Genomic DNA, 13,191 nt, shown 5'->3' with positions numbered 1-13,191 from the left:
TTGCAGGTGTCTGTGAAGCGAGGCTTCCCTAAGTGTGTGTGCGTATGAGGGTAGACACGTTATCATTGCCTGGCTGCCTCTGGAAGCAGCTGGGGGAATCGCCCCCATCCCATCCCCCATGCCACTCTCCCCCTTCCCCCAGTCTGCCCCACTTTCATCCCTCCATCTCCTGCCTGTTCCATTTCACGCTCAGCCAGATGCTGGAGGGTTCTGGGATAGATGGGGATGGAGGCATTCTGGTACGCGCCAGTATCGACGGACCCCTCGCTTCAGTCGTCCTCGTTCATTGGCTTCCACCTAGGCTGGTTCTCTGGGTCTGCAAACAGAGAACGTTTCCCATTGACGTGACACAGTGGGCCGGAGGTGGAATCAATGGGGTGGTCTAGGGTGGCCGGGCCGGCGTTCAACCATCAGGGCTGCGTGTGTGTGTGTGTGTGTGTGTGTGTGTGTGTGTGTGTGTGTGTGTGTGTATACTTGTGTCCGTTCAACCATCAGGGCTGCTCCAGCGATACATGGAGGAGAAGCAGCATGAATGCACAGGCCGAGCGAGGAAGGAAATGATGCAGCTGAATAGTCCACACTGTGTGTGTGTGTGTGTGTGTGTGTGTGTGTGTGTGTGTGTGTGTCTGTGTGTTCACTATATAAACAACCATGCAGGCTCCCATGGGTAGTGAGTGGGAATCCGCACTAATGAACATACTGCCATGACCTCGCTAGGGCTCGCAATTAATCAGCCTTGATCCGCGAATGAATGAGGAGGCCAACACTGGTTCCCGCTGAATTGACCAGCGCAACCTTCGCGGAAATCATTTACGCGCTTGAGCGACAGGGTAGCGGCTTCAGCTCGCTCTCATCGCTGCACAGCCTCTTCACCGGCGCAAACAAGTCCAAGGGCAGACGACAAAGCTCTAGACACTTCACAGCAAAGAGCACTGAATGGTATTATTAGATCGATGAAAGAACTGCTTGAAACCGAGATTAGAGTACGGCTTCGACCAGCCGAGTACACATTACGTAAGGATTACTCTATACACAATGTAAAACACATGGCCTGTTGTAAACACTCTAAATCCATGTCATCAGTATTGAGTTTGCTAATTTTTTTTTTTGTTGTTGTTGGTTTAAATATCAGACTGATCTGGAAAGAGGCCAACCCTCCGACCAGTCAAGTCTGTTTGTAGAGGCCATTGCGTGGTGACCGAACTGCCCAGGCTTTATATTTAGCTCCCACATGCTGGTTGAGAAACACTAACCCCTGTGAGTGACAGAAAGCCTGCTCAGGAGTACAGCTGAAGCGTTCGCAAGCCTTCGTGGCGCCTCTCCTGAAACACCCACAGACGCTAGAAAAACAGAAGGCTCAGGGCTATCCCAGGAAAAGTAGGAGTTTCCGACCAAATACACAAATCACGAACATTTTCAAATGGGGTTAAACTTGGGCCAAGGTGTTCTTCCACCAATGTGTATTCTCCAGGGTAGGAATGGGCATCAATTCAAGAAAGATTGCAAACCATATACACAATACCACACAAAGGCAGTGGCTGATCAAACTGATCATACTGTTCAGTGATGTGGCTGTGATGCAGACCAACAGTACAGGAGACCTTGCTGTTATGATATTACTTGCACATGGTAATAATATACACCCAGCACATGGCATCATGATGGCGTCTTGGGGAATAAAAGACTATTCAAATCCTGGGCATAATGTCCAAACCAGGACCTTGGTCAAGACCAGGGCACAGGGTTGATACTCAAGTGAGATTGGACCATTGACCAAATAATCCCCCAAATCTTCCCCAGATTCTTGAGGATTTACCCAGGCTCCCTTCAGCTCTTGCCTGCTGGCAGCCATTACCCATAAACGTGCAGTGATGTCATTGGTCTAGACCCTGCCCACATTTTACAGGACACCTACAAACAGGACACATTCAACCACAGCTTTTAAACTAGTCACTAAAACACCTAATCACAATAAAATACAAATTAAAAGAGCCCCCCAAAAAACCTCAAAATGCCCTAAGTAGGCCTGCCTGCATTGCTGAAAGGATGTCTCAAGTTCATGACGCAACAGAGGAAGTCTACACCCATAATCTCTTCAGACTGTGAGGAAACACACAGAGAGAGAGTAGGGAGGGGTGGGGCTGGCCAGCTCTTAGGAAAACTACCAAAAATACAGCCTACAAACCCTGCCTGTCAAAGCAAGCAGCCACAAACAACCAGGCTTAGGAGTGCTCATGCAGACATGACCAGATAAAGAGAATTCCTGATGAGCAGGCACACTTCTTGTCAATTGTCTCAGCCAGACTGGTAGCCTCTGAAAGATTCTTGCCTAAGCTGTATGTGAAATTAGCTTGTTGGCTTCGGGCTTAGCTCCTTCGCTACTTCACCCTGTTAAAATGTGTGGTTAAGGGTGTAGCTTAGCTGGTCTATGAGGTTAGCTGGCTAGCTCTACGGCCCTCATGAAATGGCTGGAAAGGACTGCGATGCTCAGTGAGATTCTCATTCCCTCAGCGCTGCTCACAGCTACGTGTGGAATGCGAGCAAACCACATTATTTCCAGCTGTAGGAGAAACATTTTCCCTGTCTTTACAAGCCTCTCTAGGCCATGAAGGCTGTGTGTGCCCTTCGTAGACTAACACTGTAAAAACATCCTTAGGGACAACCAAGGGACAAACCCCAACTGGCAGCCATTAACACCTGAACAATAACAGCTGCCATCCAAAACAAAACCAAAGCCCATCATCCTGAAAAGATAACCATAAGCATATAAATACTACGCTGCTTCTCGAAACACTTGTTGTTCTGTTGTGTGGAGACCTTAGGCCTATTCAACCATTTTAAAGAACAATTATCGCTGTGAACAGTGCATCACTGAAGACAAAGAACACAAGTATCTTTAGGCGTGCCTGAAGTGCTGACTGAGGGCTCCAGACAGTTTCCACTGCACCATGGGTGCTACGCTCCAGTAGTCTCGACTGAATGGGCCACAGGTCCGACCTGCTGGCGTACCCGTCTCAACCGCCCAGGCCCCTCGCTCTGGCTCCCTGCCTCCACTGAGCGTGCCCAGCCTACTGTACAGTGGCCTCTGGCTGTCAGTTACCAGCCCTTTCTTCTCACCAAACAAGGTGGACACTGTTGTGTGACACAGTGTCAGTCAAACTGTTGCCATGGGGCTTCTGCTGAGGTCAGAGGGGCCATCGAGATGAATGACAAACGATTCCCATGCATAATAACTCTGATTAAAACGGCAATAAAACTGACCAAGTTGCCTTGTCTCAACATTACACCAACGTCTACGTGCAATATTTGAAATATCAAGTTTCAACCAGCAAACGACAGCTTCAGAGCCTCATGCACACTCCAACTCAGTGGTCTGTCAGGCCCATGACTGCACCATTTATGGGCAATCTGCTGTTGACAAACATCCAGGCAAAGTCACTGGTAAAGCCAAGTCAGAGTAGCCCGACAGCCAACTCCCCTCGGGGCCTGAAAGTGATGTCAATGATAAGAGCTCAGTTTAGATTTTTTTTTTTCTCCCCCCGTTCTCTGAATGACAGATGGATGAGGACAGCATGATATGGTGGTTTGGATCGATCTGCCCATCTACCCTGTCCCTGCGGGCCATGGCACAGCCCCGGGCCAAGCCTGTTGCATCACGCAGAAGTCCCAGTGCTGGTCTATTAGCTGGCTCCCAAGCCATATGCTCGGCCCAGCCGGCCAGCTGGGAGTATTTGTGTGTCGGACAGCGAGCAATAGCCCCGTCACTGGAGTCAGAGACAGATCGTTGAGAGAACTGGCGGTTGGGAACAAAACAGTGTGTGAGCACCAGACGCTCTATTTATGGATGAGAATAAGAGGCTTTCGGCACAGAGAGCACAAATATTTCAGACAGGAAGTGCGAGGGCCTGAGTCACCACTTCCACTGTTGATGCAGAGATCACTTAGCTCACTACCAGAGGAAGGAGAAAGGTCCTTTCACACAAAACAAACTGGTGCATTTCATGACTTGCAGCTTGCCCTACTTTCTGATAAGAAGCAGCAACACATTCTCTCCACCACCGCTATGTTGTGAGAAAGCAACTGTGGAACCTGTTCATTTCACCTGCAGCGTGCCCCTCCCTTCGGCCCTGAGGCACAAAAGTTCTAACCTGTCCCACTAGTCTATAAAACACCTTTGAAGACCACTTGAATGTTAAATAGCTTCACACCCGTCGGCCTCTCCCGGAGGACCTTTTCACTAGGGGTGGGGGAAAAAAATCGATTTTTCGATTTCTCTCGATTCTCTCTAGAACGATTCTGTCTCGATTCAGAAAAGTTCATAATCGATTTTTGAATTAAAAAAAAAAAAAAAAAAAAAAAAAAAATGTATATTTTCTTCTTCTTCAAAAAAAAAAAATGTATATATTTTTTTTTTTGTACACATTAATTTTGTGATGAAATGCAAGCTGCATCGATTATTGCATTGTTCATAGAAAGTCATAATTGTAACAAGGAAAAACTTTTTCTCTAATAAAAAAATAGATCTGTTCTTTAATTATCAAACACAAAGTAGGAAGTGATTTGAGACTCTGAGTAGCAAACTCAAATGTTTTAAAAATTGAGATGCATCGATAATCGTTTTATCGGTTTAGAATTGATAATCGATAATCGGTTTAGAATCGAGAATCGGTTTTGAATCGAATCGTTGACCTCTGAATCGGAATCGAATCGAATCGAATCGTGAGGTGCCAAGAGATTCCCACCCCTACTTTTCACTGACAGCTTGAAGAAGGAGGAGAAGATGATGTGGTTGTTCAAGTGATGTCAAAGCGAGTTCTGTGACCACAGATCTGACACACCATGACAAGATGTGATGCGTTGTCGACGTGGGAGCAGCATACAAACACCCAGGGCTTAGTTTATCATTTATGATAATGTCACAATATGAGAGAGAGAGAGATTGAATCTACTGACCATCACATCAGACACGGCCCATGGCCATTTGTCCTCCACTCGCCCTTAATCCCCTCTGCCAGACTATGCCGTTACTGCCAGCCTATGCCGTTACTGCCAGCCTATGCTGCCTTTGACATTTTCAGGGTGTGAATCAGCAAGTCTTTAGCCGTTTATATGTCCATCTCCTTTAGCTGAGGCATCACGATGTGTGCTGACAGCACAGCCATTATCCATTCCCTAAGCGGTCATCAACCATGTTTCCTTATTCGTATGTCTAGAGGCAGAGAGTGTTTCCTGATAGTGTGAAACATCTGTTTGCTCACCACTGCCCATCCAGTTAATGCAGCTGTCCTTCTTTGTACACATCTCTTATATCTTTTGCCTTTAGATGTTTACAAGACATTTACAGGAGAAAGAGAGAGAGAAAGAGAGACTGAGGGAGAGAAAGACAAACAGCGAGACAGAGATGACGTGATAAGTGCTGCCCCAAGGCATCGTCCTGGGTTTTCTTCACAAGGCTTGTTTATGTCCCTTTCTGTCTAAGGCCCTGCTGTCAGTCAGGGCTGGTACCCTTCTCTAGCTTTGTCGTGTGTGCACTCAGGCAGGGTCCCCTTTCAATCCCCTCAGTAGCCTTTGCACTGTGCTTGTTTTGATTACATCACCTCAGCACATGCTGCCCTCCCTGGCTAGCTTTCGCGATCATGTTTCAGTGTGTGCTGTATAAATACTCATCCCCTTCATCTTGTGCTTTGTCCACAGCACAGCCATAATGTTAATTGCTGACTCGGGGCTTTGACATATATTAGCATTAAACTGGAGCTAAGATGTGCCCAAACTCAGTTGACTACCAAAGTCTGAGAACAGTAGTCCTACAGTGACCTATTTGTAAGCACTAGAGTGATGTGATTATAACAGAGCCAGAGGAATGCAGAGTTGCTGATTGACACCACAGGCAGCAGCGTTACTGTTCAAAATGTTCAGGTAGAAATCAGACCAGTTTGACTGCAGTGCCTCCACAAAGCTTTGTACTGGGGAGTGGAGCCGATAACCAAGGTATAACTAAGAAAAGCCAGAAAACATTAGCGCACTGAACACTATCCGAAGGCTAAAATTGATATCTATTCTGAAGTCACACTGTTTAAGAAAGAGCTGCCTGTGGAATCTTATGAATACAAACTTAACAGTTTTGCTGGGGCGGGGGGTATGTTTAGGATATTCTGGTGTAATTTAAGTGGGTGGCAATACAGCTTTTTCGTCGCACAAGGAAGGTTTCTAAATCTGCTTAGGCCAAACCATGCGTAACAGCAGCACGGGAAAGATGACATCTTGAGAATCTTTACAAGTGGCGTTACTGTAGGAAGTTACCTACATACATAAAGTGGGCAACCCTCTAATTAAGCATTCCATTCGCAGAAGGCAATTACAAATGGGGCAACAAACATAGCATACCATGTTAGCTAACGTTGTGTCCTGACATTTAATTGACATTTTAGTTATTACATAACAGTTCTGACTTTCACATGTTAATTATAACGTTAGGCTTAGGTAATATTTTTTTCTCTTGGACAGCTGTGTTTCCCCTTCCAAGAAATGGCAAAGTAGCAACCTCAATGTTAAAGACAAGAAAACTGCGTAAAATGACTGCGTAGAATGAGCATAAGGCTAGCTCGATAAGTTAGCTATGAACACACAAATACATTTGGCCGGTGTGACACACACTGTATTCATCAATACAACTAAGGTAGGTAGCTAGCTGGTCCTACCGTTAGCTTGCCAGTTAAACCTATTCGTCTAACGTTAGCTGGACAGCTAGCGATCATAAAAATGCCAAGCAGCATTCGAATACACTCACCCATGTCAACAGACTCTCGCACAACTCGACTCGATCCACAGAATCCAGAGTACTCATCGTCTCTTTAGATTAATCCACCGCACTAGTTTGCTTGCTGGCAGGCTGTCTTTATCCTAACGGGGAACGTATCCACACAGGATAATTTCCGAAGACGTCTGATCTGATCGGTTTGATCAGAACAACGTGACGAATTGTTGCGATCTCGTCCGAGTGGTACAGGACAACTTACACCCCTCTTAGTCTTTCGCGTGTGTATCGGTCTGCAGTTTCGAAAAGGGAATTAAACAATTGTTAAGAACAAAACGCCAACACACACACACAGCCACCCCACCGGTTTATCCCTCTGTGCCTTTTTCCAGCCCAGTCGGGGTCCTTAAGATGCCACCCTGCACAATATGGACAGCCTTGCGCCTGTATAAAAAAAAACAAATGAAAAGAAAACACATCAATTCAAAGGATAACTTTAGTTTAAAATCAATTTCATTTATGCGTTTATAAATAAAATCTTAAATTCAAATGGTTATTTTTATCATTTTAATTTCAACCTATTTTACTGGTAAGCGCACAACTCATACCTAAACGAGGTCCTCAATAGGAATGCGGAAATACAGCTCTGATAACATTGTACGTTAGAAAATTCAAGGTAGGCAACATTATGCTTAAATTATTGTTGTCTAGTGGTAAAATATGTACGTGTACATTAGTAACACATATTCGTGTTATGTTCAGACGAATGATGTCTGTATACTTTTTTGAATTGGTATATTGTCACTGACAGTATTCAGGTTGCATTAGCTTACCAGCTGACAGCCCGTCTGGAGGCTGTTGATACCTGGTTAACTTATTTAGCCAGGTTAATCTTCTGTGGTTGTCAGTGGACAGCGTTAGTTAACAACACACGTAGCATGTAGCAAACATGTTGAAATTAAAAGTAGTAGGTAATTAAAGTATTAGTTAACGTTACAATATAGGTCCTTGACTATTAAGTGTTTTCGTTGTCATGTCTATCAAACTTGAATGGACTCAAGTCAGAAAATGGGCTGTAGCAAATTGTTGTTACACTGGAACATGATATTACCACGAAATCGTTTAAATGTGCTTAGCAAACCCATCGGGTAGCTAACGAAAGGTTCTTGTCAAAAAGTTGACCTCATTGTGTAATGCATCAAGAGTCACAGATTATGATCCGCTGGAATGGAAGAAAACCAGTGCCTGCAAGCGAGTCGTCTCCTACAAGATGAAGACTCTCTCATAGAGGGGGTTAGTAACCCCGTCCTCTTCGTGGTTGTTCTGAGCCTTGCCTTTCTTGGTGGATTGGCTGCACTGCTATTCAGGTAAGTGCAGAATTAGAAAGTGTGCCTCTGAACACATGGAGTGTATGTTCTGTTATATGTCCATACCTCTAGCAAACAGCAATACAGGCTTTAAACAACCCAGATGGTGTCACAGTTAGGACCAGATCATCTCTCTGTGTGTTTTGTGCTGTTCCTGAGATGGAGCCAAGGCAGCGCAGGCATTAAACACCTCGGTTGTTACAGTGGAAGTCTTAACGAGTCTTCCCCTCTCCCTCTTCATATTTTCATGAAGGAACGAACAACAACAACAGAGAATCCACCCAGAAAACCAAGAACATGTACGTGCAGTGCGACAGCGTCTACAGACAGATCAGGTGAGCCCTCTTTTGTTCTTTCTCCGATCAAACATCACGGTCATTCACTCTCTTTTAAAGCCACAATACCACAACCTATGAAAGTGATATTGGTGTCACTGACATTTAAGGTCGTGGTTATGGTTGCCCTAGCATCATGGTGCCAGCATGGCTCTAAAGCCTTAATTATTTCTTTATGTGAGCCTTTCAGAAATAGATGAGTGAAAAAAATAGTGGTGTGTGTGCGTGAATGCACACACCGAGCGTGAAGGGAAATGATGCAGCTAAATAGTCCCTACTGTGTGTGTGTGTGTGTGTGTGTGTGTGTGTGTGTGTGTGTGTGTGTGTGTGTGTGTGTCTGTCTGCCTGTCTGTCTGGTATTCTTTCATGTAGGACACGCCGCCAGAGCCCAGACACCAGTTCTACACGGACATGTCCTGTCCGGTGTGCCTGCAGCAGGCCTCTCTACCTGTGGAGACCAACTGCGGCCACCTCTTCTGTGGTGAGCATGGCGGTAGCAGCCCTCTGACGGCTGGGACTCTGTGATGATAAGCTGCTGGTGTATCTAGGGCATGGTTTCTGGTTGTGGCTTTTTTTTACTTTCTATTTGTTTCAGAGGTTGGTTGCAAAGAACTGAATAAGGTAGAAAAGGGGGTGCTGCATTAAACTCACTGATACATCCTTAACGTAAATTATATTTAGTTCTATAAACAAGATAGCTTTCATGAAATTCTGTTATGTAGGCATTTAGCTTTACATAAAAATTAAGTAAGAGCTGATTTCCAGGCAGTGGGTCATTTTAGTTTGTTTAGTTAGAACTGATGTCTTTATCCAGTTCATGACACACCTACCCAAAAAAATAGACCACTATTTTCACAAAGAATATACAGCTAGCAATGCAGCAAACATTGGTATGACAGCAGTCAGTTGTTAAGAAATAATTGATGGCAAACACCTCAATTGACTCACAGAACTGTGTAAATAAAATTTAAAGGAAAGTGTTTAGGAATCTTTAGTATCACAACATGGTCCTGTATTCATACTGCATGTTGTTTAGTTTTGCTAAGCAGGTTGTTTAGCATTGTAATGACTTGGCTGGCCTCTGCCATCACTTCATAAGGAAGGGGGTCTGCTCATGGGGATGGCATCTTGAGGAACCTCCTGCCTGACATTCTTGATTGACATTCTGCTCTCTCTGTTGGTCTGATCGCCAGGCTCCTGTGTCATTGCGTACTGGCGGTATGGGACGTGGCTTGGGCCAATCAGCTGTCCCATATGTAGACAAACGGTAAGAGAACTGTTCTCCACTTCTGCTTCCAGTGCATTAGCTCAGGATAGCTCTGAGTTAGCTCTGGATATTAGAAGTTCAAAAAGTTGAGTTGATAGTATATCTTAGAATTATATATAGTTATACCCAGCTATTAAGGGGTAGAGTCCAGTCAAATTGGCATCTATAGTCTTACACGTGTAAACCCGTGGTTTACCTCCTGTGTCAGTGTTTGACTTACTGCTCCCTGTTGTGTGGTCAGGTGACGTTGATGTTCCCGCTCTTCCACGGGACGGACGAGCCGCCCCCCTCTGATCATCCGGATGATGGGCAGCCCGAGGCCAACCTCATCCTGCAGGACCTCACCGACTATAACCGCCGGTTCTCCGGCCAGCCCAGATCGGTGAGTGCTCCGCGTGGAGATGGGGAAGGGTTGGGGGGTTCTCCTGCCAGCCCAGATCAGTGATTGCTCCGTGTGGCAATGGGGAAGGGTTGGGGTTGGGGCTTTTGATGTGGCAATCTCGATTATTCTTTTAATTTAATGTAGAGCAACAGTATGCAGCTTTTTGAGGTTTGCTTTTTATTATCATCCTGAAATCTATTTTGATGAAGTATGGTCATGTGAAGGACAGAAAAACACTTAGCAATCGCACGTGCCACCTCGGCTATTCACTCTGTAGTTCGGCGCTCTTTAAAGTAACACTATGCAACAATTTGACACTTTTTGAGGTATGGTTTTATAGGCAACTAGTTTTGGTACCATCCTTAAATTCAGTTTGATAGCATATGGTCATGTGAAGGACAGATAAACACCTGTGTCTTTCCCACTAGCCATCCAGGATATGCCCTATGTAGTTCTGTGTACCGGGCTGGAATACCCTGCAAAAATGGAAGAAAAGCTTTCACAGCAGGACATTGCCAGCTTTACTGACAAAAGACACCAGTTAGTGTGTTGGCAAGCTTCTATCAGTGTCATCTGGGCTGTTGGTGGTGTTTGCAAGGTTTTTAGGTAATTAGCTTGCTAGTTTTGGAACATAGTTCCTTATTGCTGCTTTAACAGAAACCCTGCAAAAATGTGTTTTGTAGCTTTTTCTACCAAATCGATCACCAAAACATCAGTTGGCAGGCTAGTTTGATTTTAACAGTGTCAACTGTGCTGTTGTTGGTGTTCCCAAGGTTTGTTGACTTTTAGGTAGTTAGCTTGGTGCTCTAGATTTATGGAATATTTTGGAAAGAGACACTTTTGTTCTTAAAGGGAGAGCAGTAAAACAGAGATATTTCAATATGTAGCTGTCTATTTTTCTTTGTTTTTGGCGTGTGGTAAAAAAAAATATTATGCAGAAAATCCTTTAACATAATTAATGTTAGTGGTGTGATTAATCCTTTTTTTATTTGTCAATCTGTACATTTTTGGATTGAATCAAATCGGTAGCTTGTGAATCGTAATTGTAATCAAATCAAATCGGGGCATCTGTGCCAACTATCCATCTATGCCAATATAGCCCTAATTACTATAGTCTGATAATGTAGTCTTAAAATACAGTATCTTTGCAGCCTAAATTAGTTTTTTCCCCGCCTCTGGTCACTCCTCTCACTCTCCTGTCCTGTTTTCTCTCTCACTCGGTTCCCCTTCGTCTTATCTGCTTCCCACCTCCTCCTTGTTCTCTCTACACTCCTCTCCTTCCGTCGCTAATGTCCCTCCTGCCCTCCCGTAGCTGATGGAGCGTCTGCGGGACGTGCCCACGCTGCTGCGCCACGCCTTCCGGGAGATGTTCTCCGTGGGCGGGCTCTTCTGGATGTTCCGGCTGCGCATACTGCTGTGTCTGGTGGGGGCGCTGACGTACCTGGCCTCGCCACTCGACTTCATCCCCGAGGCAGTCTTCGGCCTGCTGGGCTTCATGGACGACTTCTTCGTCATCCTGCTCCTCTTCATCTATATCTCCATCATGTACCGCGAGGTGGTGACCCAGAGGCTGGGCGGAGGCTGATGTGTGTGACAACTTGCACGCACGCACCTGGCACACACACACACACGCACGCACCTGGCACACACACACGCAGGCGCACACACACACACACACACACACACACACACACACATACACACTCCCACATACACACATACACTCATGGACACATTATAGCTCACCATTTTTTCAGGTCAGAGACATTGTTAGAAAAGGCTGTGTGTGCTGGGTCTTCCTATTTAGAAGGCCCACAGCCTAGTGTGTGGTAAGTGTGTGTTTCAGATGTGGAACGTGACTTGAATCTTCGTCCGGGTGCTAGCTTTGTTTTTATTTGTATTGCTGCAGTGTGTGTGTGTGTGTGTGTGTGTGTGTGTGTGTGTGTGTGTGTGTGTGTGTGTGTGTGTGTGTGTGTGTGTGTGTGTGTGTGTGTGTGTGTGTGTGTGTGTGTGTGTGTGTGTGTGTTGCATGGCCATCATCATACCTGGCATTCCCTACATGAACGGCCCCACGAAGACGGATCAGAATTTCTCATGCTGGATTTGTCACATGTGGACAAAATTTCGGCCAGGCTCTGCTAGTGTGGACCTATTTCGCAAATTCACTTCTCAAAAAGAATGTAGATAAAGATGGTGCAACTTGTCATCTCAAATTACCTTGATTATATTTTTGAAGCAGAGGGGGCCCTATAAGAAGGTTAAACTACCGTAGCCTTGACTTTAACTGCAACATATCGATAAAAGTTCAAGACTTTAGATTAAATGCAATATGTGTGAGAGTTTCTTCATGGGCTAATGAAATAGCTACCCCCTTTGTGTGAGCCCTGTTCTAAACTGGAAATCCTCTGTTGTCTGAGACTTAGAAAAACTAGGAGAGAGAACTGCACTGTACTGTTCACGAGCCAGGCCAGTGCAATTATTCAGATATGCAGGGATACAGGACCATGGAGAGACATCATTATCACAATTATTTTGTGTTTATTTTGTCTACTTTCTGGTGGAATCAGGATTTTTTTTTGTCAGGTGTCATTGTTCATTGTTTTTTTTGTCAACCATATATTCCATTTGTATCAATCAGTTGCCCACTCTCTGTTCTCTGTTCTCTGTTCTTTCCCTTCCTTCCTTCCTTCCTTCCTTCCTTCCTTTCTCCATGCTCTCATTGTCTCTTCATCTCCGCTCCTCTCCTCTCCTCCCTCTTATAAGTATCTTGACGGTTAGTGTTATCAGTTATTATTTTATTAAGATGGATGCCAGAATTTGTGGTAATCTATACAGTTGCCTTGAGCTCGGTTTTTTTAAGCTAAACCTTTCAGTGGGTGCCAAACCAAAAGCTAGCCCCTTCCTCACACACTCTCAGGGTGGAACGGACGGCCGTGCACAACTTTGTCATCCTCTCTTCAAACCTGAGTGTGCACTTCAGCTGTCTGACTGTGTGTCCTTGAAAGGTTAGTTCACCACTCGGTAAAGGCCCATCATTTGCCAATACAAATGCATTATTTCAATTCATCGCTATCAAGTGCTGGCGT

The 13,191-nt window shown here is 45.1% G+C and overlaps 2 protein-coding genes across 4 annotated transcripts in view; one reads left to right on the top strand and one right to left on the bottom strand.

Annotated features, from left to right (window-relative positions):
- The window catches only part of hook3 (hook microtubule-tethering protein 3), a 33,592-nt gene extending 26,418 nt beyond the window's left edge, over nucleotides 1-7,174 (bottom strand). For 2 of the 3 annotated variants that reach the window (XR_004164772.1, XM_012830172.3), the window contains exon 1: nucleotides 6,788-7,173. Coding sequence is in view for 2 of the 3 variants with exons in the window: in XM_012830172.3 (XP_012685626.1) it covers nucleotides 6,788-6,844 (57 nt within the window). In the remaining variant the exon portion in view is untranslated. Of the gene's footprint in view, nucleotides 1-6,787 lie in introns of all 3 variants that reach the window. The other variant, XM_031577228.2, reaches the window with a different exon arrangement.
- Nucleotides 7,175-7,349: 175 nt separating this feature from the next.
- rnf170 (ring finger protein 170) lies at nucleotides 7,350-11,763 on the top strand. Its single transcript, XM_012830174.3, has 7 exons — nucleotides 7,350-7,430; nucleotides 7,958-8,121; nucleotides 8,375-8,456; nucleotides 8,829-8,937; nucleotides 9,650-9,723; nucleotides 9,965-10,105; nucleotides 11,418-11,763. The coding sequence occupies exons 2-7, from the start codon at nucleotides 7,982-7,984 to the stop codon at nucleotides 11,688-11,690; spliced, it is 819 nt and encodes a 272-aa protein (XP_012685628.1). The 5' UTR covers nucleotides 7,350-7,430; nucleotides 7,958-7,981; the 3' UTR covers nucleotides 11,691-11,763.
- The last annotated feature ends 1,428 nt before the right edge of the window (nucleotides 11,764-13,191 follow it).

Source organism: Clupea harengus, chromosome 12 (genome assembly GCF_900700415.2).
Source record: "Clupea harengus chromosome 12, Ch_v2.0.2, whole genome shotgun sequence".
Classification (NCBI taxonomy): domain Eukaryota; kingdom Metazoa; phylum Chordata; class Actinopteri; order Clupeiformes; family Clupeidae; genus Clupea; species Clupea harengus.
The sequence above is the reverse complement of the archived record's forward strand: the minus strand, read 5'-3'. Positions and strand labels throughout refer to the sequence as shown.